This window comes from Homalodisca vitripennis, chromosome 1 (assembly GCF_021130785.1).
Source record: "Homalodisca vitripennis isolate AUS2020 chromosome 1, UT_GWSS_2.1, whole genome shotgun sequence".
Taxonomy (NCBI): domain Eukaryota; kingdom Metazoa; phylum Arthropoda; class Insecta; order Hemiptera; family Cicadellidae; genus Homalodisca; species Homalodisca vitripennis.
The window spans coordinates 34,700,865-34,723,038 of NC_060207.1; the positions used below are offsets into that span (position 1 = coordinate 34,700,865).

At 33.0% G+C, this 22,174-nt stretch overlaps 1 protein-coding gene across 1 annotated transcript in view; it reads right to left on the reverse strand.

Annotated features, from left to right (window-relative positions):
• LOC124357964 (dedicator of cytokinesis protein 3-like) overlaps positions 1-22,174 on the reverse strand; it is an 82,615-nt gene that overhangs the window by 11,870 nt on the left and 48,571 nt on the right. The window contains 11 exon segments of the mRNA XM_046810174.1: positions 443-688; positions 1,477-1,639; positions 6,008-6,025; positions 11,997-12,082; positions 13,973-14,121; positions 14,788-14,947; positions 15,321-15,596; positions 16,904-17,008; positions 17,819-17,967; positions 18,064-18,262; positions 18,370-18,613. Coding sequence (XP_046666130.1) covers positions 443-688; positions 1,477-1,639; positions 6,008-6,025; positions 11,997-12,082; positions 13,973-14,121; positions 14,788-14,947; positions 15,321-15,596; positions 16,904-17,008; positions 17,819-17,967; positions 18,064-18,262; positions 18,370-18,613 — 1,795 coding nt within the window.

Genomic DNA, 22,174 nt, shown 5'->3' on the forward strand with positions numbered 1-22,174 from the left:
CCAGATATGGCTCCATGCGATTTTTGGCTCTTCCCCCACCTCAAAAAACCATTGAAAGGCACCAGATTTGAAAGTCGAGAAGCAATTATGAAAAAAACGACGGCTGATCTCATGGCGATGCCGAAAAGTGATTTTCAAGACTGCTTCCAGAAGTGGAAACGTCGCTGGAATCGTGTTGCTTCTCAGGGTGCTTATTTTGAAGAAAATTAACGCCAGCTTTTTTCAGGTAACTTCAGTTTTACGTTGCACCAAAAGGTAGGATACTTTTTGATTGGACCTCGTACATGGTGGTTATACTACCAATATTTATACTGTGGATTACATTTGTAAATTAGAACTAGGATCTGAGGAGAATGGAAAGGATATGGAAGTTGTAAAATTATATAGGAACATGTACATGATGATTAAACTAAAATCAGAGAATAATTAACATAATATATACCTTGCCCTTGTCGAAGTACTGCAATATCTGGTGGTACAGCTGTTCCTTGCGGTGCCATTCGGGCTGGTCAAGATGGGCCAGAGGGTCTGCTACCACAGGCCGTGCACTCCATTGCAGTGAGTCCGCATACAGTTTGAGTGTAAACCCTGCCTCTGCGTAGTTGTCAGCTGGTACGTGCAGTGCATGCAGCTTGTACACATAGCGTAGGTACATTTCCTTGCGATTGATCTCGTTCTTGTAGAAGTTCTACACCAGCAACAAACATTACACATAACTTCAGAAGGAGAAGACCTAGAGAAAATTGTAGTCCAAACCAACCTTTACAAAACACATTTTTCAAGTTATGTTGATATTGGTCTGAAACTGCATGCTATGGTCTAACGATTTTCAGACTTCAGGTCAAACATAAAGCTGACAAATACCTAAGCTAACTGTAATTCAACAGTATGTCATGATGCTGATCATGATGATTATTTATTGTAAAGAAAAGTTGCTTTCATTAAAAGAATTTACTGATGAAATCTTTAACTTAAGAATATACAACATATTAGAAAATTTAGAACCCACATGAAGAAATCTAATTTTTTTCATCTATTACACTCAAGTACCATACCCTGTCAATTTAGGCTTTATGATTAAAGTATTATACAAATAAAAGAGGACTTCAACTCCGTCAAAAACTCCACACAGAAAAATTCAAGTTCTTAATAAATTTACACCAATAAGAAAGGTGAATAAAGATAACTACTTTATGAAAATCATCTGGTTCATACTACAATGGAACATTGTTAATACATTTAAATTCTTGAAGCCATTTTCAGTTAGCAAATGGGAAACCAAAAATGCCAGTAATAGACATCTGCTTATGCATTAAGTTGAAGGAGGGAGAACTATTCTTTGTTTGGTTGAAGCTTAACTAATTTTAGGACAGGACCAAACAAAAATGTTTAAATTTAAAACAAATTAAAATATTGTAACAGGAGATGGCCATGTTGGCCCCCTCTTCTGCTTCTGCGTCCTGGATCCACACTTACCAGAAGATTGACGGTACAGGACATCCGCTTATCCCTGTTTTCATCGCCCTGTATGACACTCCTGTAGTCCAGTAGACGCTCCAGTAATCTTGTCACCGATGTGATGAATGCTGAGCCGTTCTCTTTCCATGCTGGATCTTCCTTTTGTACCCTCTCGAGCAATCTGGACACACATACGTATTGATAATTATCATTGAGGAGAACCAGATAATACACTGTTAGACATTACTATTATTAATACTTAACTCTCCTACCATTAGAAGTCAAAGTCTTGATCACCATCATTAGACTGGAGTGTTGGCTATCTACTATCAGACGTTAGAAAGCTGTTTTTACAAAGAGTTTACATGTACTGACTCCATAGAGTTTTCACACCATAATATAACGTATTTATATTGTTTTAAACAATATTTCAAGCTTTCTGTCACATACTGCTACTATCTCCAAATAAATCTATATATTTAATTCTGTAAACGAATCAGTCCCTGAGAAATTTCTCAATCTGTGAAGAAAATAAGGCAGTTTTACAAGATTCATTTTAAAACTTGAGTGCCAAGCATAGTGGGGAAAACACCAGATATGACAAAAATAACGGTCTTTGCTTCACTGGCATCTAAAGTTAAAGAAATATCCATAAGGAATGCATTGGTGAATAAACAGTTTGAATTTTAGTCACATGTTCAAATACACTTTGCATCACTACGGTGGTTTTATTGATGTTTTAAATATACCAGCTGGTGTGAACCAAACTGATGTAAGCATTGCATTCATTATAGTTTATTTATTTTATTGTTATTTTAGTATAAAGACTCGTATAAGAGTATTTGTATGACACATTTTGCAAATCAGCAATTGCTGCTACAAACCACTTGTTATGTATTTAATTTATTGTTTTCTGACATTTTTATCAAACAGTAATTGTTAATGACAGCTATTACAGCCAAAACTGTAATTTGTGATAAATGTAAATTTGTAATCTGATCATACTACTCTTTCATCAAAAAGTATATACATGTCCCAGTTTGAATTTTAACCACAACTAACCAGTAGAGCTACAATAATGGACGTTATATTAAAATTTAGCATGTTTATTTCTGTGTTTACATGTAAAACAAATTATTTACAAATACTAATTTCCATTTTTTTATATCAGTAAGAAAAAAATAAATACCACTAGTTTTTTGCACTTTTAAACCAAATTGCAACTTTGACCATTCATAACTCAGAAACTTGGTCAGGCTAAAACCAAACTTTTACAAAAGATGCAAGATACTATTTTTTGTATTGTTACTAACCCTTGAGGTGATAATAGTATCGGGTGATATTGTTCTGAATGCGACAATTATGTAAGCGCTTTTCACAACACTAATTCCTTCAACAATTCTTGTCAAAATCTAATGTTTTATATAGTGCCATAATCACGAAATTCTCAAGTTTATTTTGTAACTTCTATGGAATCTAATCGATCATTTTGGTTCTTGAAATATCGATGTTTTACAACCATTTGTTTTCTGCTGTTGTAACACCCGTACAGTAATGGTGTCTGCCATGTTATTGTTTTGAATAGTGCTTCATTTAGTTGCAATAGATAACAATTTAGGTTCAGATCAAATCAGAGGCATTTTAGATGATGAAATAAGTGATTTAGAAGATACTAGTGGTATTGATGTGACTGCACTTGATTCGGATGTATCATTAAAGGATTATTCTTCTGGGAGCGGTGAGGAATGCATTCCAAACTTTCAAGACCTAGAATCTTTTGAAGTGGACAATCCTCATCATACTGTAGGTACCAGTACTTTAGTGATAAAGACGATACGCCAAATCCAAATAGGCCTATTGTTCAAGAATGTTCCATTCCTTGTGGTTAAGAGCTTATCTACCAGAAGATGTCATTGATATTAAATCAGAGTCCAGGGTTAGAAATCCTGGTACAACGAAACTTCCTCCTAGGAACTCAAAACCATTATCATATGTTTCACTATTTCCCAAGTGCAGTTTTGAATACTAGTGTCACGGAAACTAACAAATATACCAATGAGACTATCCAGAATAAAAGTACTTTGAATGAGGTGAGACATGCATCTAGGCTACAGAAATGGGTTAACCTTACACTGAATGAACAAAGGAAATACTTTATAATTCTAATAAACATGGGTCTATTAAAAAAAAGAGATTTGAAAAAATGTACCTTTTCTCTAAAAAAGAATGAGTTTTAATAGATTTCAACAAATTAATTCGATGCTTCACCTAATCACAAGAGCCCGTAAGGAGAGGACAGCCAGGTTACGATTCATGGGTCAAAATAAGGTTTTTATTGGAAAGCCTCAATGAAAACATAAAAAAAGTATTTTTGTTTTCTATCAGAGCTTTAGTATAGACAATTTCTATTGTTGGGATGAAGAACAGATACATGTATACTCAGTATCTTTCCAAAAAGACATTCCACATATGGAATTTAAGTTTGAACTGTGTGATAGCAGTTCAAATAACATATATCATATTGAATTGTACAGTGGATCGGATTATTTGGAAGATAATTGTGACCCTTTCAACCAAAAGGATGTGATTCAACTTCTTGAAAAGTCTGAATTATTAGATAAAGGCTATCACATTTCCCTCGATAATTTGTATACCAAAATTCCACTTGTTGAAGTGTCGAGTCTTCAAAACACTTTTGTTACAGGAACAATTAACAAAAACTACAAAGATTTACCTAGAACTATTCTCTCAGCAAAGCTTGGTGAAAGAGAGAGTATTAATTTCTGAAAAAAAAAAACAAGTACAAGCAGAAAAAAATCTCTGAAGCCAGTTGCTAACAATGGCTTGCCATGCAGAAGACTAGGTGATCACAAGTAAAAAAGGATTGAGACATATGAAGCCTTTAGTAATTCATAAATAAAATAAATCTATGGAGCTATTGATGTCAGTGACAAGTCAATATATCATTATTCATATACTAGAACTACTCCTAAATATTGGAAGAAACTCTTCATGAACTTCATTGAAATTGCTCTTTTCAATGCATTTGTTCTTTATTCACATAATACTGATAGACCAGTTTCAAGGTATGATTTTTTAGGAGAAATAGTCCAGGATCTGGTAAACAGTCAAGACAATATTCCCTAAAGAATCCAGCCAGGATCAGGGAGTGATACAGGCCACAAAATTGCTCATTTTGAGGGACGTCCACTGCGTCTTTGTGCTGTTGTGGTCCAAGAACCTCCAAAAGAAGCAGATATTGTCGTCCTCAGTGTAATTGTAATATTCACAAGGAGTGTTTTCCATACTTAGATCACTATTGAATGCCGCTAAAGCCTGGGAGGAAGAGGATGAGGCCCAACAGTAACTCCAAGTAAAGATTACTCAACAAAACTGGTGTACATAGTTTCATTATTGTATATGTAGAATACTTTAATGATTTGAGTTTTACTAAATTTACATTAAAAAAGTAAACAAAATGCTGTTTCTCCTTTTTAATTGTAATTTATATAATAAGGCACCAGTGAAAATTTTGAAAAATCTTTATTGCAAGAGTAAATTTTAACATTTAAGAGTAAAATGGGTCAACAGATTAGGGTAAGTTCACTTATACTATTATTTCACGAAATATACAGAATAAAATTATATGTAACACAATATATTGTACTATAATACAATTTTTTATGTTTAAAAAGTGGTTTGTTAACATGTGCGCATGTAATCAAAATATGCCCATCATCATGGGTAAAAACACATATCACCCGGAGGGTTAAATTACCATCTTAACTTTTACATTTTACAGAGTCCAAAAAATTAGGCATTTTTCATGTTATAGAGGTTTTAAAGTCATTATCTTGGGAATGTAATTTTATGTACCTCTATTTAAAATGATTAATTTTTAAAACAAGATTTAATTCAGCAGGATTTGTTAATTGACGCAGCCGTTTCGGGCTCAACTGAATGCACAAATCGCTAGACTGCCGAAGCAACCTTGCCCTGAACTCTGAGTATTAGTTTAGAGGTTAGGAAATCCAGTTGCAAAAACCATCATATCATTCACGTGAACTCAAAACTCTTCATAAGAATTCATATAAGGATTGAAAATGTTTGCTTATAATGATGAATGTCATGGTACATGATAATATTCATATTTGAAGAACCCACGAGATTGTGGACCTAATGTAGTGGGTAGATTTAGGATGCGAAACATTTACTTACTTACATGACTAACACAGATTTTAGTCATGTTTGGTAACGGGTTGATATCAAAGTTAAGACTCCTGCTAATCCTAGAGTTGGAGCCGCAATGAATGTAACAGGCTTCTAGTTAATATGTCAGGGAACAATGTATGTGATAAACACAAGGACAATAGTAAAACAGGGTGCAAAACTTTGTACAGTGTTCATGGTTACAATGTAATAATAACGGTACAAAATTAATAACATACGTAAATATTATGTGCAAATGTAATATAACTAATACTTTACTTTGGTGTACCATGTGCATTAACACTCAAATACTACATGAAATTGGCAGACTTATACTCACACAGAACTTAGATGTTCCCTGGACCAGAGTGCATGAAAATGACATTTTTGTTAATTTAAGTAGGTAAGAATTTATGTTATGTAAAGGTTTTTATTACATATTAAAACATAAAAGATGTGTTAAAAAAATCATAAAATATCAGTGAAAATATAATGTTACACTTTTAAATGAAACTAAGTGTATAAAACAAATTTAATCCTGAAAATAGAAAAGGTGTTAAAACAGATTTTATATTAGTAGTTAAAAAACTACTAAAAATAACTACTGAAATTATTAAACAAAATATCATATGAAAACGAAAGAACACAATAATATTTTTAAAAGTCACTAAGTGAGTCAAATAATTGTTACATAATAAAGCTTATAATTTGTTTGCTTGCAACACTAAATGTTCTGTATAGTCAGGATACAATAACACTGTCACTATCCATCAGTCTCTAGGCTGTTCACTTGCAACACTAAATGTTCTGTATAGTCAGGATACAATAACACTGTCACTATCCATCAGTCTCTAGGCTGTTCACTTGCAACACTAAATGTTCTGTATAGTCAGGATACAATAACACTGTCACTATCCATCAGTCTCTAGGCTGTTCACTTGCAACACTAAATGTTCTGTATAGTCAGGATACAATAACACTGTCACTATCCATCAGTCTCTAGGCTGTTCACTTGCAACACTAAATGTTCTGTATAGTCAGGATACAATAACACTGTCACTATCCATCAGTCTCTAGGCTGTTCACTTGCAACACTAAATGTTCTGTATAGTCAGGATACAATAACACTGTCACTATCCATCAGTCTCTAGGCTGTTCACTTGCAACACTAAATGTTCTGTATAGTCAGGATACAATAACACTGTCACTATCCATCAGTCTCTATCAGTCTCTAGGCTGTTCACTTGCAACACTAAATGTTCTGTATAGTCAGGATACAATAACACTGTCACTATCCATCAGTCTCTAGGCTGTTCACTTGCAAACACAAGTACATGGATAAGTCATATATAATAAATAATAATGTCAGTATTCATCAGTTATAAGTTTATTATTTACTTGCAATACTGCAGAGTATAAGTCAGTAAACAATAACACTGTTATTAACCATCAGTACTATATTTACTGCCTTTTAGAATTTCCTTAATTAACTGTAATTAGATACTCTAAGTACTCAAATATATCGATCATATTCAATTTTATTGTCACACTTTTTATCCTATACTTGTACCTTGCATATTCTACTGTATAATGTGTACTTGCACTTACTCTGCGCATTATGTATCACAGAAAAGTACAGCAGACAATAATATAGTGAGGTTTAAAGTTTCTTTCCTAATATCTTATATTTTTAAATTATGAATAACTTAGAATTATCTTGAGGTCATTATATTATTCAAAACTCTGAAGAATTTCAAAATGGTCCCTCCTCTCATATCCAAATCAGCAGAATGAGAGACTGTTAACGATATTCAGTGGGAAAACCTAGTGTTGAATGAAGGCTTGATTATATAAAACTGATAAATTCCCAACTACAACCGTGAACACATCAAAATTTTTAACAGAACTACTATTTTGTGAAACCTGACAGAAAGAAAATTATGAGACAAAACCAAGACACCTAGATTCCTAAGGCCTGTCTAAACGTTTGCTACTTTAGAGTATTAAGAAATAGGATTTCTTGGCGTATTTGTTTGTCTATCGTGGAGATATCACATGGTTATTTTGATTTAATGCAATTCGTTTAACGTTTAACCTATTGAGGGAGTATTTACTGAGGCCTATTCATGACCGGTAGCAGCAATTCAATTGGGCAAACATGTAAGACTTTGGTTGAAACTTTCTAAAACAAAATCTATAAGATATGGAGCAATAACGATTTTACAACTGTCTTCACAGTAAAATCTCCATTTAATATACTAATTTTGTAGATAATAATAAACTAATTATCAATCAACTGGTTTATTACTGTGTTAAACTTAGAACTTTCGAGATCTAATCTTTATTAAAGAAGGTTCTATTATTAATCAACAAATATATGCATAACCAAATGGTTGAGGTTTTACTCTACTAGTGGCCATGACCTGACAATCAGGTGACTTTACCATTTCTGTAGTGGCATCACTCTATTTTCAGTTGATGTGATGATTTCCAGTTGGAAATTTATTAGAGTACACATGTAAACACAATCAAGTCAATTCATATGAAAATGGATTCACAGGTAATTACTGATTCTGTGCTGTCATGTTTTTTGCAATTGATTATCATGTAACCATGAATCAATGAAAAGAAAGTCACATCTATGGTAACAGAATCTACTGTCCGTGTGTACTATTTGCAGTTTTGGACCATACAATTATTTTATTTACAAAACATATAGATCACTACATATTCTGAAACTAGATTTAACAATTTTTTCCTGTCATAAAATGTTATTGTTGCAACAAAACAATTCTTTAGCAATTAGCACATCCTCTTCTTTAGAAATGATTTTTTTTTAATTATCAACATTGTGATAATCCCTGAACTATTAAGTTTGACATATTTCTGTGAGTAAATTACACAGGATAAAGCTACGTTTTCCTAGCTCCACGACTGGGCTTGCTCCATGCTACGTAATTAAGGCCAAGTGCGCAGCGTGTTTAGTTGAAGCGCACTTAAATACTGTGCAGCGCAAATGTGTTTTCCTAGGATTTGTTATTTTACGCAGCGTAACGCGTGCGACTTAAACTCTCTCCTCGTCTAGTTTCATCTTTTGAAGAAATGTACAGTTTTTCATTGATATGGACCGGAAAGGAATGTTTTTGCAAAGTTATTGCTCTTCTTGGAAATGGACGAGAATGTCGACATTGCTGTTACTCTTTTGTAACATTTTATACAATTTTATTTTTTCAGGTTTCTGACTACGGGAGAATTATACCGATAATTGGCTTTCCAATACAGAATTTCTGCGTCTACAATATCAAATTTTGTCCCAGACGTTTTAACAGTTGTCAAGGACAAAATAGAACATGTGCATTTGCCACCACCATCGGATATTGATTGGAAACAGAAAGCCGAAGAATTCTGGGTCAACTGAGATTTCCCAAATTGTATATCTGCAATAGACGGAAAACACATGAGGACAGTTGCACCAGCTCATTCAGGATACCTTTTTCACAATTTTAAGAACTTTTTCTCCATTGTATTGTTTGCTATGGCTGACCCAAACTGCAAATTTGTACTGATCAATGTCGGAGCATACGGCAAAGAAGGAAATGCTGGAATCTTAAAAAAGTCTAAAATGGGGAAATTGACCAAGAAGGAACTATTTTCCCACCTCCTGAAAACCTACCTTCTTCTGAAATTAAGCTACCATTTGTTTGCAGTAGGAGATGAAGCAATAAACTGTATAATGATGTCATGAAACCCTACACGCACAAACAAGCAATCGCAGATGTTCATAAACGACACTTTAACTACGCCACTTGTCGTGCTAGAAGAGTAACTGAAAATGCATTTGGTATTTTGTGTCACATTTTCAGAATTTTTTCACACCAATAAACTTGAAACCAGAAACAGTCGACTTAGTCATATTCGTAAGTTGCTGTCTTCATAACTGGATCAGGGATGACTTTATTGCACGCAACCCCAAAGGACTAGTGACTCATCCGCAGCACGAACTTCCTACACAAAACATGATCCCTTTGGCTTATGTCGGAGACTATGCTAAAGCAGACGGGTTTAAAGTAAGAAGCAGTTTTACTGATTACTTTAATGGAGCTTACTACTCAAATAAAATAAAAGCTCTGTATCAGAAAAAAAACTTTGTAATGTGAGCAAACTTTGTAGCTTAGTAATTAAGGGGAAGAGAGTTTATTTATTTTAATGTTCACTACCTCAGGTTTAAAAACGCCAAATTTAAAGATTTGTATTACCATCAGTAGAACTTGTACATTATCTGATCTGTTCACTATAAGTATTAATTTGATTCATCTAAATTTGTTCAAGTTAACATGAAAGTGTATATAATAATAATAATAATAATAATATACACACAGTCGTCAGCCCTGCTGCGCGGTGCGTGATTGACTGCTCTCGAGGCAGTGCTCCCAGTCGCGCAGCAAAGACCACGCAGTGCGGTTAAGGCTTAAGCACGCAACGCGTAGCTAGGAAGACACCTCCATTGGTTTACAGAGAACCGGTGGTTTCGTCAGTTACGGAGCACGCAGCGCAAAAAGCCCAGTCGCGGAGCTAGGAAAACGTAGCTTAAAGCAGACCACCTGTGAGGTATGTATAGCTGTCACACTAATTTAAAAACATTTTCTTTCTCATTTCCCTTAATATGGCCTAATTTGGCCTCACATAAACCAATGAAATTCGTCTTTCTAAAATGCTCAAAAATGGACAATTTTGAGGGGTAGGTGTGCTTTTTGAGGAATTTTCTAATGTAAATGTGAGTTATGATACATCAATTTAAATATCTATTTACAATTATTTACAGGGGCACTTTTTATTGCATTTCTAAATTAAAAAAGATCAAACTTGAAGAATATGAAAAAGCTTAAAACTAAAAATTCTTCAAAGCATTATACAATAAATTACATATCAAATAAAAGGTCTTTTAAAATTCTGGATGGTATCCACATTTCTCAATAATTCTTCAGAGCTAATTGAATGTATTGCATTGCCTGGATTCATTGCATCATATCTTGGGTATCGTCATTCTTAACCGTTTTAGGACCACGCGTTTTCATATTTTCTATGCCTAAAAGACCGCCTTGTATTTTTAAAAAGTGTAAGAGTTTGGGGAAAAAATTGTATATTCTAAAGTAGTGGAGATATTTCAATAATTTTTTCAACAATTTTTTCTGCATGAAGTGACTAACAATAAGTAAATAGGTTTTTTTTTGTGCAAATCAAAAAAAGGTTTGTTAACACTTGTAAATAAAGTTTTTTGAAAAAAATTTTTTTTTTTTTTTGGTTTACATGAATTTTGTGTAATCTAAAAAAAATAGAACAGTCCACACACATATAGATACATGTATTTACAAGTTATTGCTTAGGAGATTGCAACTTATTTCAATACTTTTCTTCAATAAATGGCTGAGATACGAGGAAAAATAATAATAATGGTAAAAATTAGAAAATAGATAGAAGTAGAAAAAGATAACTTAACAACAGAGAACAGGCCAATTAAGCAGTAATGAAACAATATTTTGTCTCTAACTCAGTTATTTCATGATCTTATTAAGTTTGAAAGTTCATGAGAACTATTCTAAAACTTACTCATACTAAAAAACTAAAAAAAAATAAAATTTTGCACACAGAAGAAATGTTACAGAACTGCTGACAAGTCTAACAAACATGTTTGGTGAGGCACACTCCATGTAAGCCTTTATTACATTTGACACAGGCAGTTCTGGATCTCTTCATCTTGTCTTTTAGTCATTTTGAAGCATGATAATCGTCTAAACACAATGAACAAAACGTAAACAAACTCGGCAGGCCGCGTCAGTCAGCTGGCGCTGGCGATCGCGGCTGAGAGCTAGCGCTACCAACTGCGCATTTTATCATTTCCCACTCCTCCGTGGATTAAAATTTTACTAAATTCAAAGACGATTGTGAATGTAGAAACTATCAATAGATGTGGAGTCAAAATTTGGTTGAATCAAAGTTATTATTAATTTCTTATACCCATAAAACCAAACTACTGATAAATCGTTAGTTGGTATTTTTAGCCTAAAGACAAACTAACGATATATAGGGTTAAAGTATTAAACCATAGAGTAAAATTTAGAAAGCTTGAATTTTGTTCTGTTTTTGTTAGAAACCTGTTTATTTACTCATAAAAAGCTGTTTGTTTAAATAAAAGTAATATGTTACACTTCGCAAACAAAAAAACCCAATTATGTTTTTGGCTACCATCTTTAACCACTTAAAGATAAACAAAAAGTTTAAATTTATTTCAACTAATTTATTTATAACTTATAAGCTCTAAATGTACTTACATGGTATTGAATAACTGTCTGTATTCATCATCACCTTTATTATCACTGATCAAGATATCTAATTTATCTATAAGCTCAGACTCCACCTAAAAAATGAAAAAAGTTCACAATTAATTTTCAAGTAATTATTTATAATAAGTGTTATTTCAACTTAGTTTAAATTTAAAAAATTAGGATTTATGGTCTAGCCACAAATTTTACACAAACTAGTATACAAACATTTGCTCACATGTACACAACACAAAGTATATACTCAATACTCAAGTGAGAGGACTATATGCACAAACATTGAACAATCAGGACTAAAGTTACAATATTGTAAGACTGGACCTGCAATGCACTACTACAGTGAAAAAAATCCATTTTTTTATTTACTGAGACGAATGACCCCAATTGATAGGGCTCTCAAGAAAATAATTAATTTTCTTTTATATTTAGAAAGTGGTGGGTTATTATTTATGTATCATTATATACAAATACATCTGTTCATAATCCGTGGAAAATAGCAAAAGTTCACAATGCATGCATATATTTTTACTAACAAAGAATGATTTCAAAACTTTCAAGTAATTCTGATTGTAATGTTTAATTTGGGAACTATTTTACACAAATTAGAAACTTTACAACTTTTTGTTGACACTGGAACATATACTGTTTACAGTGGTCATAAGAAAAAATGTAAAACTTCCTCTGTAGCATCTCTTCCAAAACAGAAATGATGAAGACTACTTTTTCAGTAGTCTTCATATAACACAAATTTGAAAATTGCTTGCATCCAGTACAGAGTTTTACAATATACAAAATAAAACAAAGTCTTTTAAGGAAGTAACAGAATAATTGTGCTCAGAAAATTTTATTTTGATTAATTAATTAAACTACCCAATTTTTGCATATACTTACAATATAACATTTTAAGATTTTTTTTATAAATAAGCTGATCTGTAAAAAAGCTGTTAAAAATAAGAAAGTTACCTCTTTTAGGCTATAAAACAATGAAAGAAATACAAATATTTAATATTTATGTATTGCAACCATCTTTACTAAATGTCAACATATTTATTACAAAATTGAAAAAAATATTTCACATCTCTGAAGTAGTGAACATTTACCATCATACACTTACATTATCTTACTGACAACAGGCTTTATTCTATTTGTTTGGTGAAATGGTTTCAATTGATTGCTCTATTGACAGGATAAACATGACTATGACACCTCAAAAAAAGTTCTAAAATATTTCCCATAATTAACCAATGGTAAATTACAACATCATCAGCTGGAGTTGACTGTTCATGCCACACTCACACAGACTTTGAGGAAGTTTCCTTCTCCAACCCACATGTCCACTTTCATCACAGTTAAAGATTTTACTGTTCCTGCTCTTTATTCAACCTTCTTATTCAATTGGATTTGAGGTCTCAATAACAATATTTGGCATTGAAAGAACACAATACTTTTGGAGCTTAATTTTATAAATTTGTGAAACATTTTCTGAAAGTTCATTTACTGTAGACGCTCATTTCCATTAACTTTTTTGTCGACCTTCTTTATTAATTGTTCACCACATACAGGTGCCCATTTCATATCATCATGTATATTTTTCCATCCACTATAAAACTAATGACATCACTGACACTAAATAAATTATCATAAAATAGATCATATACTGCAAAAAATTCTCCAATAAATGTGCAGAGCTTTTAGAATTGTTGCAAGTAAAAACCTCATAACTTTACGGACTTCACTTTTAGTGGAATTTTATATTGTAGTATTCAATGTTCTGGTATCATACACAAACTACAAGCAGCAATTTCCCCACAACACAGTTCAAGACGTAATGACATACTGAGTATATCATTCAATGCAATAATCATTCTAATTCACATGCTAAATTTAAAAATGGGGATTACTTTCCTGAAACCCCTTTTAGGAAAAAAAACTTTTGGGAAATGTTGAATTTCCCTCATTGACATTACCTGCTTAAAGTTTCCATGAACTCTCTGTTCACAGTCCATCATATCAAAGAAAATATGAAGAGTCGCTTTCCTCAATTCCGGTTCAGGTACTAATGTCACTTCGAGAAATGGTCCTACCATTGAAGGGATGAAGTTTATTTTATGTTCACCTATAAACATAAAAATATTTATTTGAGTATAAAAACCACCACCAAAGTCAATAATTCAAAAATGTTTTTACAAATATTAAAAAATATTATCTTACAGGTAATAATATTTCAAGTGATCTTTTAACTTATAGACTAGAATCTTAAGATTTATTTTTTATCTTACACAAAATCTTATGTAAACTATAGTTAACAATCAAAAAAGTTACTTAAAGGAATTTTTTAACAAAAATGTACACGCATGCCACAGCTAAGTACAATATTAACAAGTACATACTTGACTAGAGAAATCATTAAAAAGTGTATCATTGTTATTCTATTCATTTAAAAAAGAATGCTTTATCATTTAATATTTCTAACTTTAATGCAAATCCTTGAACTGAACTACAGAACAGGTTCTGGTAAAACATACCTAAACATTTGATCTAAAGTAATTTTGAGTATACCTGATACTCAGTTTTCTCAGAGTACAGAGTAAAACGTCAATACGTTATGGTTCTATTCCCTTGTTTCAATACACAAATAGGAATCTCTAATGAAAGTTTAGTGTTATTAATAATAAATTATTTATTTATTTACAATAAGTTCAATAATAAGTTATTTATTAGTAATAGTTGAATGTAAAAAATGGTACAAAAAACATGTAATTAATAAGAACGGTTTACTTACCCAATTTAGACCAGACTGAGAGTATTTGGAACCCCATCTTCTCCCTCATGTCTCCATATTTTGAGACAATTTTGCCTCGCTTAACTTCACTAAATTTTTCTAATTGCAATGACGGCTGGGTTAGGAATGCTACAGCTAAATTAAAATACTCTGTCCAAACCTGTAACATAATAGAATAAAAAATATAAATCCTATACATAGAGCCTTTAGATTTGACCTGGTTGAACAATTATTCATATTAAACACTACAAGTGAAGCAACATTGACTACAAGTGCAAGTGCAAGGAAGGACTGTAAATGTAATGAATATGCAAATTAAGGGGGTTTAAACATTAATGTAAATTAAATATTCAACTTCTCAGCCAGGGAAGAAGTTTATTACTTCTTTGAAATATAATACTGACATGTGGTCATTGCACCACATGTCACTTGATAACTGGTTTTCTGTTACCTAAACCACACAATTCTTGTGAAAAAAGTGTAATGTCTTATACAGTCTGGTAACTAAATAAAGATCTGTATTAGGCAGAGACCTGATTGTCAAAGTGACACCTAGTGTCCAGGAAGCGTAGTATCAACGGCTGAGCTAACTCTCGGAGAGCGCCCAGTATCACGTGGTTGGCTGCCATCTTCATGACCATCCAGTCTGGTGGGAACACATCCTGTCGCACCAACATCCGCAGAACAAGGAACGCCCGCAGCAGGAAGTCCTTCAGTGGTTTCCTCTCACGCAGCTCTTCCCACAGTTTCTTGTAGTGGAATTCATCCAGTAGCTGCAGCAGGCCTATGAGACAGGCCACCAGTCCACCCTACAATATATCAAAAGTTGAACATTTATATACCAAACATTGCTTTCCACAAAGCTTGCCACAACTATCTGTTCTTCTCATGGTGTTTTGCTGTATCCCAGGGCATAAATTGCAGAACAAATATTAACATGTCCACAATGTTAGTCATAGAACATTAAATGCTTAACCCTCCAGATGGCAGTGTTAAAAACTGCTTGGTGGCAGGCAGATTTTAGGCAGAATGCAATAATATTTTCAAAGCTTCATAAGAAATACTACTTAAATGAATACTTAGATGAAAAGTAAAGTTTTTAAGAATACAAGACGTTTAGATACAGTGATCTATTTAATTTTGCTTTTGAAATATTCACAAAAGAAATGTAAAATAAACTGTAAAAGTAAAAGAGTTACTTTTGGCCTCAAACGAGAGTTTACTACAGTATAATATTTTAGGAAAAATCAAGATTACATACAAAATTACAAATATATTAAGAACAGAGAAATGTAAAATACATTTTTATAGATGAAAATACAGAACACATGACATAGAGGGGTGATTGCTCCCCATCGACCGAGGCAATTTAAAATATCCCTCTAGACTGTACTGTTATAACATGACAGTACCTGATCGGTGGCATCCCTCATGCTTCACCCTCGCCTTCATTCCAAAATGTGGATCCATGTGTGGTAGCCCTTTATCTCATTGTTTGTTTTTTGCCTGGCACTTTTCTTAGACCTTTTATTTGTACTTATCTTTTAAGGCATTCCGTAATGTAACTCTCACACAAGGTAAGGACTAGTTTCCCCTACACCCAGTTTAGATTTTTGGAGTTCGTCATTTGCAACCCGGAACATATGTGGTTTTCCCGTATAACTAGTTATAAATCCCATCTGATGCTACTAACTCTTAATATGAGCTGTATTTATACTCTCTATGATTTCATCTGTAAATGTGTATATAGACAGTGTATCAACTGTGTTAGGAGGTTGAGACAACTCAGCTGTACCATGCTGTGCGTGTGACAGGTGAAGACAACTTCCATGAATGGCATCACCAACCCTATTGAATGATGAATGCCATATTCAGCCTTTTTCTCTCATATACACCTCCCATACCTGTCCACATTAGCTTTCGTAATTTGTTTTAAATTAATTTAAACTTAATGAACACTATTTATTGGTCATCCAAGCATAATATAGCTCTTCACTTTTATTAAATAGTCAAAAAATTATTCAATGTACATGGAAAATAATCTATATTGTGCAACAGTAGTAACCATGATAAACTAATATTAACACAAAAATCTGAATATGATAAAAGTACTTACAAGGACTGGAGGGGAGCGATCTATGATGATAAGTACAGTCTGTATCAACATGTCCAGAGTGTCTCGACATAAAATCTCCAGGTCCAAGTGTAGGCTGTTGTTGACCTGATATACAATCTCATTTATTACAGGAAAACAGAGGTAAGATTGAAAAATACACATAGATTACAGTGCTTACAAAATAATACTATGTATAAAATTTCTCTAGTGAAGGTGAATTAGATACAAGTTGTTACAAATCAAAATTCAATGTAATAATCTTACAGTTAAGACAATTTTTTGCATATACATACTATACTGCAATTGAATTGAATTGTTTTCTACAGCAAGAATTTAACTAAGAAGTTACAGATTTTATGACTTTGTCACAATTGTCACAGTACCAATTATGCCTTCCAGAACATGGACAAAAATGGCATATACAACATCCCACTTTAACAACATATTTCTCATCAACATTTGTTTTTACACTTTTAATCTGAAAAGTACCAATATTGCTTTCACAGAATATACAATTGTTGGTAAAACTCTAACTGTGTCTCTTGTTTAAAACAAAAAATGGGCAAATCTTCAAGCTGCACAACAATGAAAATCTGCCTTTGACTGAATTAGAAGAGGAGTAACCTAACAAGCAAGCAATAACAATGGTTCTGAACTTGCAGCCAGTGTATAAAACACCAAAAATGTGTATCTATAAAGATATTTTATGGTTTGCTCTCAAACTGATTCCTTTAATAACTCCACATTATAACCATGCTTCATTGTTTGGTAGCATTTACATTCATTGAAAGTGCCTGCAGTATATTGTGATAATACTCTTCACAAATCTTGACACTTTATCTCAATCAAGGCTTTATAGACAGTTAAAGTCACAGTATTATTGATGAAGTTGGAATATGATAAAGAGCTACTTACCTTGCCGTTGACCTGCTCAAGCCTCTGCTGCTGGTAAATGTAGGAGAGGATCTCAGTCAGGATCTCGGAGCACAGCCGTAGTTCATCCCTGTGAGCCAGATGCATCCTCAGGTGCTTGCAGCATGTCTTCAGCAGCAGATACCGTGACTCTTGAATTATTTTACAAAGTCTCAGTATTTCATGAACATGAACGTTTTCATTCAATCGCACATGAAAATATAAGGAATGTTAATTCAATGACTTACCATCATCGTATTTGAATAGTTTACTGGCGACCATGTTCCGTATGGCCACCAGTTTAGCCTGAGTCAGCTGTGAGGGTAAGTCGGAAGCTCGGCTGGGCAGACTATCCAACATATCTGATGCCAGTTTGGCCACCTCAACTAGGGGTAGCACACGAGTCAGCTGGTCATACACAGCCGAAATACTGTGCAGAAGCGCAATCTGCAACGTTAACCACAGAGATTAACGAAATTTAATTTGCCACTATTACAATTGCTCTATTCAGTTCAACTAACTCACAGTTTTACAATTAGAGTGATCTATAATACCTGAGTCTCCATGATGACATCATAGGTGCGGACCAACATGCTGTTGAGAGCTGTCAACACACTGAGCAAGTCGCGCTTGAAGCTGTCCTCGTACTGATTGCCAGTGGCTCGTGCGAACAGGAACCGTGACTCGATAATGAATTTGAACATATATTCCAGTGAGCGGAAACACTTCTTGATGGCCTCTTGGTCATGAGTGGCACTAACCCATGTGGCACAGTGCTTCACGCTGGTCAGCAGCCCTCTAATGAGATCATTGAAGTTTTGTTATAATTTCTCAATAATAATTAGCTTCTATCACATCATCTTAACATTAAAGTTGCTGTAAAAGAGTCTTTAATGGTTCTGCATTATAAATAAAAACATTATAATATGAATAAAATATTGGGAACTATGAATGAAATAATAACTATAAAAACTTGATAAAAAGACAGCTATTGAAAAAATTAAAAACAAGTAACTATTATTATCTGTAACAATGGATAAATATTTGTGAGAAAGATTAACCCTTTGCACTCAGATTCAAACTTATTGTATGCAATTGTCCTGTCAGCTCGTAGAGCCACTATGGGTGGTCATTTGATTTCTGTTGTTAGACCATTACATGTAACCCACTATATTGAGCAACCATAACATTTAATCCTTATCCAATTATGGCTGGAAAGTGCTGCAGTCTCTCAGGCAAATAAAGAACTAAATTAATATTTCTCTATTTGCACCACATACTATAATAAACACATCATTTAGAGTTGTTCTTTACCTGAGTGTCGATGCCACTCTAGCTATTACATTGTAACCTATCAATTTATTTAAATTATAGAAATTTGGGGGAGCCAAACATCAAAATATGGATAGACATTAATGTTTTGTTGATTATAGAGAACTACTTGAGGCTCATTGTATTTGTGTTTTATAAATAAAATACTTTTTAATTAGATAAAACTATAACTTAAGTTACATATTACTTTGTACGTTTATGAGAAAATAATTAATAATCTATCAATAAAAGTTTTAAGTGTAACGCTAGTAAACTTTGTAAATGTTTGAGAATTGCTTTTAAATCTGAGTTATTTAAAGAGTTTAAGATCAAACATGGTTGTTAAGCAATCACTAAGTGGAAACACAGAACCCAGCTGGCCCACTAGCTATGGGCCATCGAGCTGAGAGGATAACTACCTGTAATTTCACCTCAAATGAGGAAGAAATCAGTACATGGACTACACAGTGGCCTACTGACTGCAACGGGTTAAAATAGTTGTGATAAAATACTACAGTTTTTATATATATATACACACAAGTAGATATGAATATGCCGGTTCTAGACCACTTTTGGGACACACAGAAAATCAAGGGAAAATACTGTTTAAAGGACAATAAACGAATCTGTAAAATCAAACAGTAAGGGGTTCCTAGACCACTTTTGGACACACAGAAAATCAAGGGAAAATACTGTTTAAAGGACAATAAACGAATCTGTAAAATCAAACAGTAAGGGGTTCCTAGACCACTTTTGGGACAGACAGAAAATCAATGTAAAATACTGTCCATTGAACCATAAACAAATCTAATAAAATCTAACAGGAAAAGCACGAATGTTAAATAACCGAATCTTTAGCTGTTTTACTGTTCAATGTTTGCTTCTACATTTATAAGCTGTTTTAATGAAAAAATCAAAAAATCTTAATAAAAAATCTTTACTCTACAAAGTTAATTGTAACACAGTCTTTATCTTTAATAGTCTTCTTTCCAGTAACAATCAAGTGTAATTTTTCATTTTTGTTTTAATTCTTTAATCTTTTTCTCATCCAAAACAGTCAAAAATCTGTTCGGCAAGTGTACTTTACAATCTTCCAACTCGGCAATTATTGTAAACCCGAATTTATCTTTCATTTTCTCCAAATTCAAGATTCTATATCTCTTTTTTTCTTCCAATTCCACTAATTTCTTATATTCTTTAAACTTACATTCTCCAATATCATTTAACTCTTTCAAGAACTCCATTTAAATAGAAAAAATTTAAAGACGGAAAAAATGAAATTTGCTAACAATCACTCGAGAAGTCGGGGAGAATGTGAGTAAAACCGCATTCTTTTCAAGAGGTTCTTCGTTTAATTTCTCCAAATGTACTATAAAATCATCGAGGATTTCTGGTTCAAAATCATAAACAAATTCAACATCCAGATAATGAAAAAATACAGGTAATATCTTTTCATAATAAACGTGTGTATTTAAACCAACAAACCTAATGTATTCTTTGAAAAGGAAAATAATTTTGTCAATGGTTCCAAGAGATAAGTAAAAATTTTTATTCTGTTTTCTAAATTCTGTAACAAATTTTTGTTTGCTTCTTGTCTCCATATTGCAATTTTATAAGCAGATTATTCAAATGTGTTAGTTTATTTCGTAATTTCTTAGGTTTAGGTCTTTCGTACAAAATTAAATTACAATCTCTACAAACTAAATATTTTTTATCAATAATTTCTCCTCTATTATAACACTTGTAACAGTTGGCATTATACTCTTCCATTTAAACAAAAAGATTTTTTTATAAATGGAGATTATGGAACTAAGTCTGCCGAGATATAAATTTTTCAGCGCAAATGTTTGTGTTTACATTTCTACAACAGAGATAAATAGAAATAATTTCATTCTATTGTACAACTATTTAGGATATTATGTGTACGATTATAAAGATTATTACGGGAGAAATCGGGATTTTTCAGTGGCGAAAGAGTATATTTTTGAAATATTAGAAGGAATGAAAGAGAATAATATGAACATCATCAATTATTGTAAAAGACAAAAATGAATGATTGTGTCTTTGGTGTAGTGTTGTTAGTGTGCGTGTTTGCGCTATGGGGAATCACATCACATTCAACTTCTACGGTGTCTATTGTTTAGAGACTTGGCCCTGCACTGCTACTGTCCAACCAAGTTAATGGCTAGGAGCTGTAATTCGGGTCTTAGACTCTGGAATTTTTTTGTTCCCAAGTCTCATTTTTCTTTGGTAACTACTGTGTAGAAGTTGATGGAGAGATACAATTAGGGAATTTGTGTCGGGTGTTTTGTAAGTGTAATGTTGTATTAATGAATGATGTGAATGATGAATGTAATGAACGAATTAAGGAAGAGAAGGAATTAAGGAATGAAGTGGAAAGGTGAGGAAGCAAATGGCGCGCCAACCACAGTTGTCATTACTCGGCTTGTTCTATAGTCATTACACTATGGCCACTCGTGTAAAGACTTGTCCCCAACCACTGAACGACAACCATGTCTTCCTCAATAAAAAGCGCGCCTGAAGCTCTGGGATTTGAACCCAGAACCTCAGGCTTTGAAGGCAAGCGTCTTACCAACTGAGCTACGGAGAGTCTCGAAAGTTATAAGCTATATCTCTGCTATATAAAGTTGTTCAATTAGGAGTGCTAGTTTACAAATTTATTAATAATTTTATATTTCAAAAACCACTCAACCGATTTTAATGAAATTTGGTACACATATAGTAAATACTTAACTCTTTCGACTTAACTTATCCATAAGGGTGAAATCATCCCCTATTTCTTAATATTCATAAAAAAATAAAAAAAATTATCAGAAAAATCTGAAACTTCAAAAACAAGCGAGTTCAACTTAAAATTTCATGAAAATAACAAAATTTTCAAAAACTACCCCAATCATCCCTTATCTTAAAACTCTTATATCTCGAGAACTATTGGAGCTTTTTTGCTGAAATTTGGTATATAGGATCAGTAAATATTAAAGTATTTTTTAAAATCATAACTTCCGGTCCAACCCTTAAGATGACCTT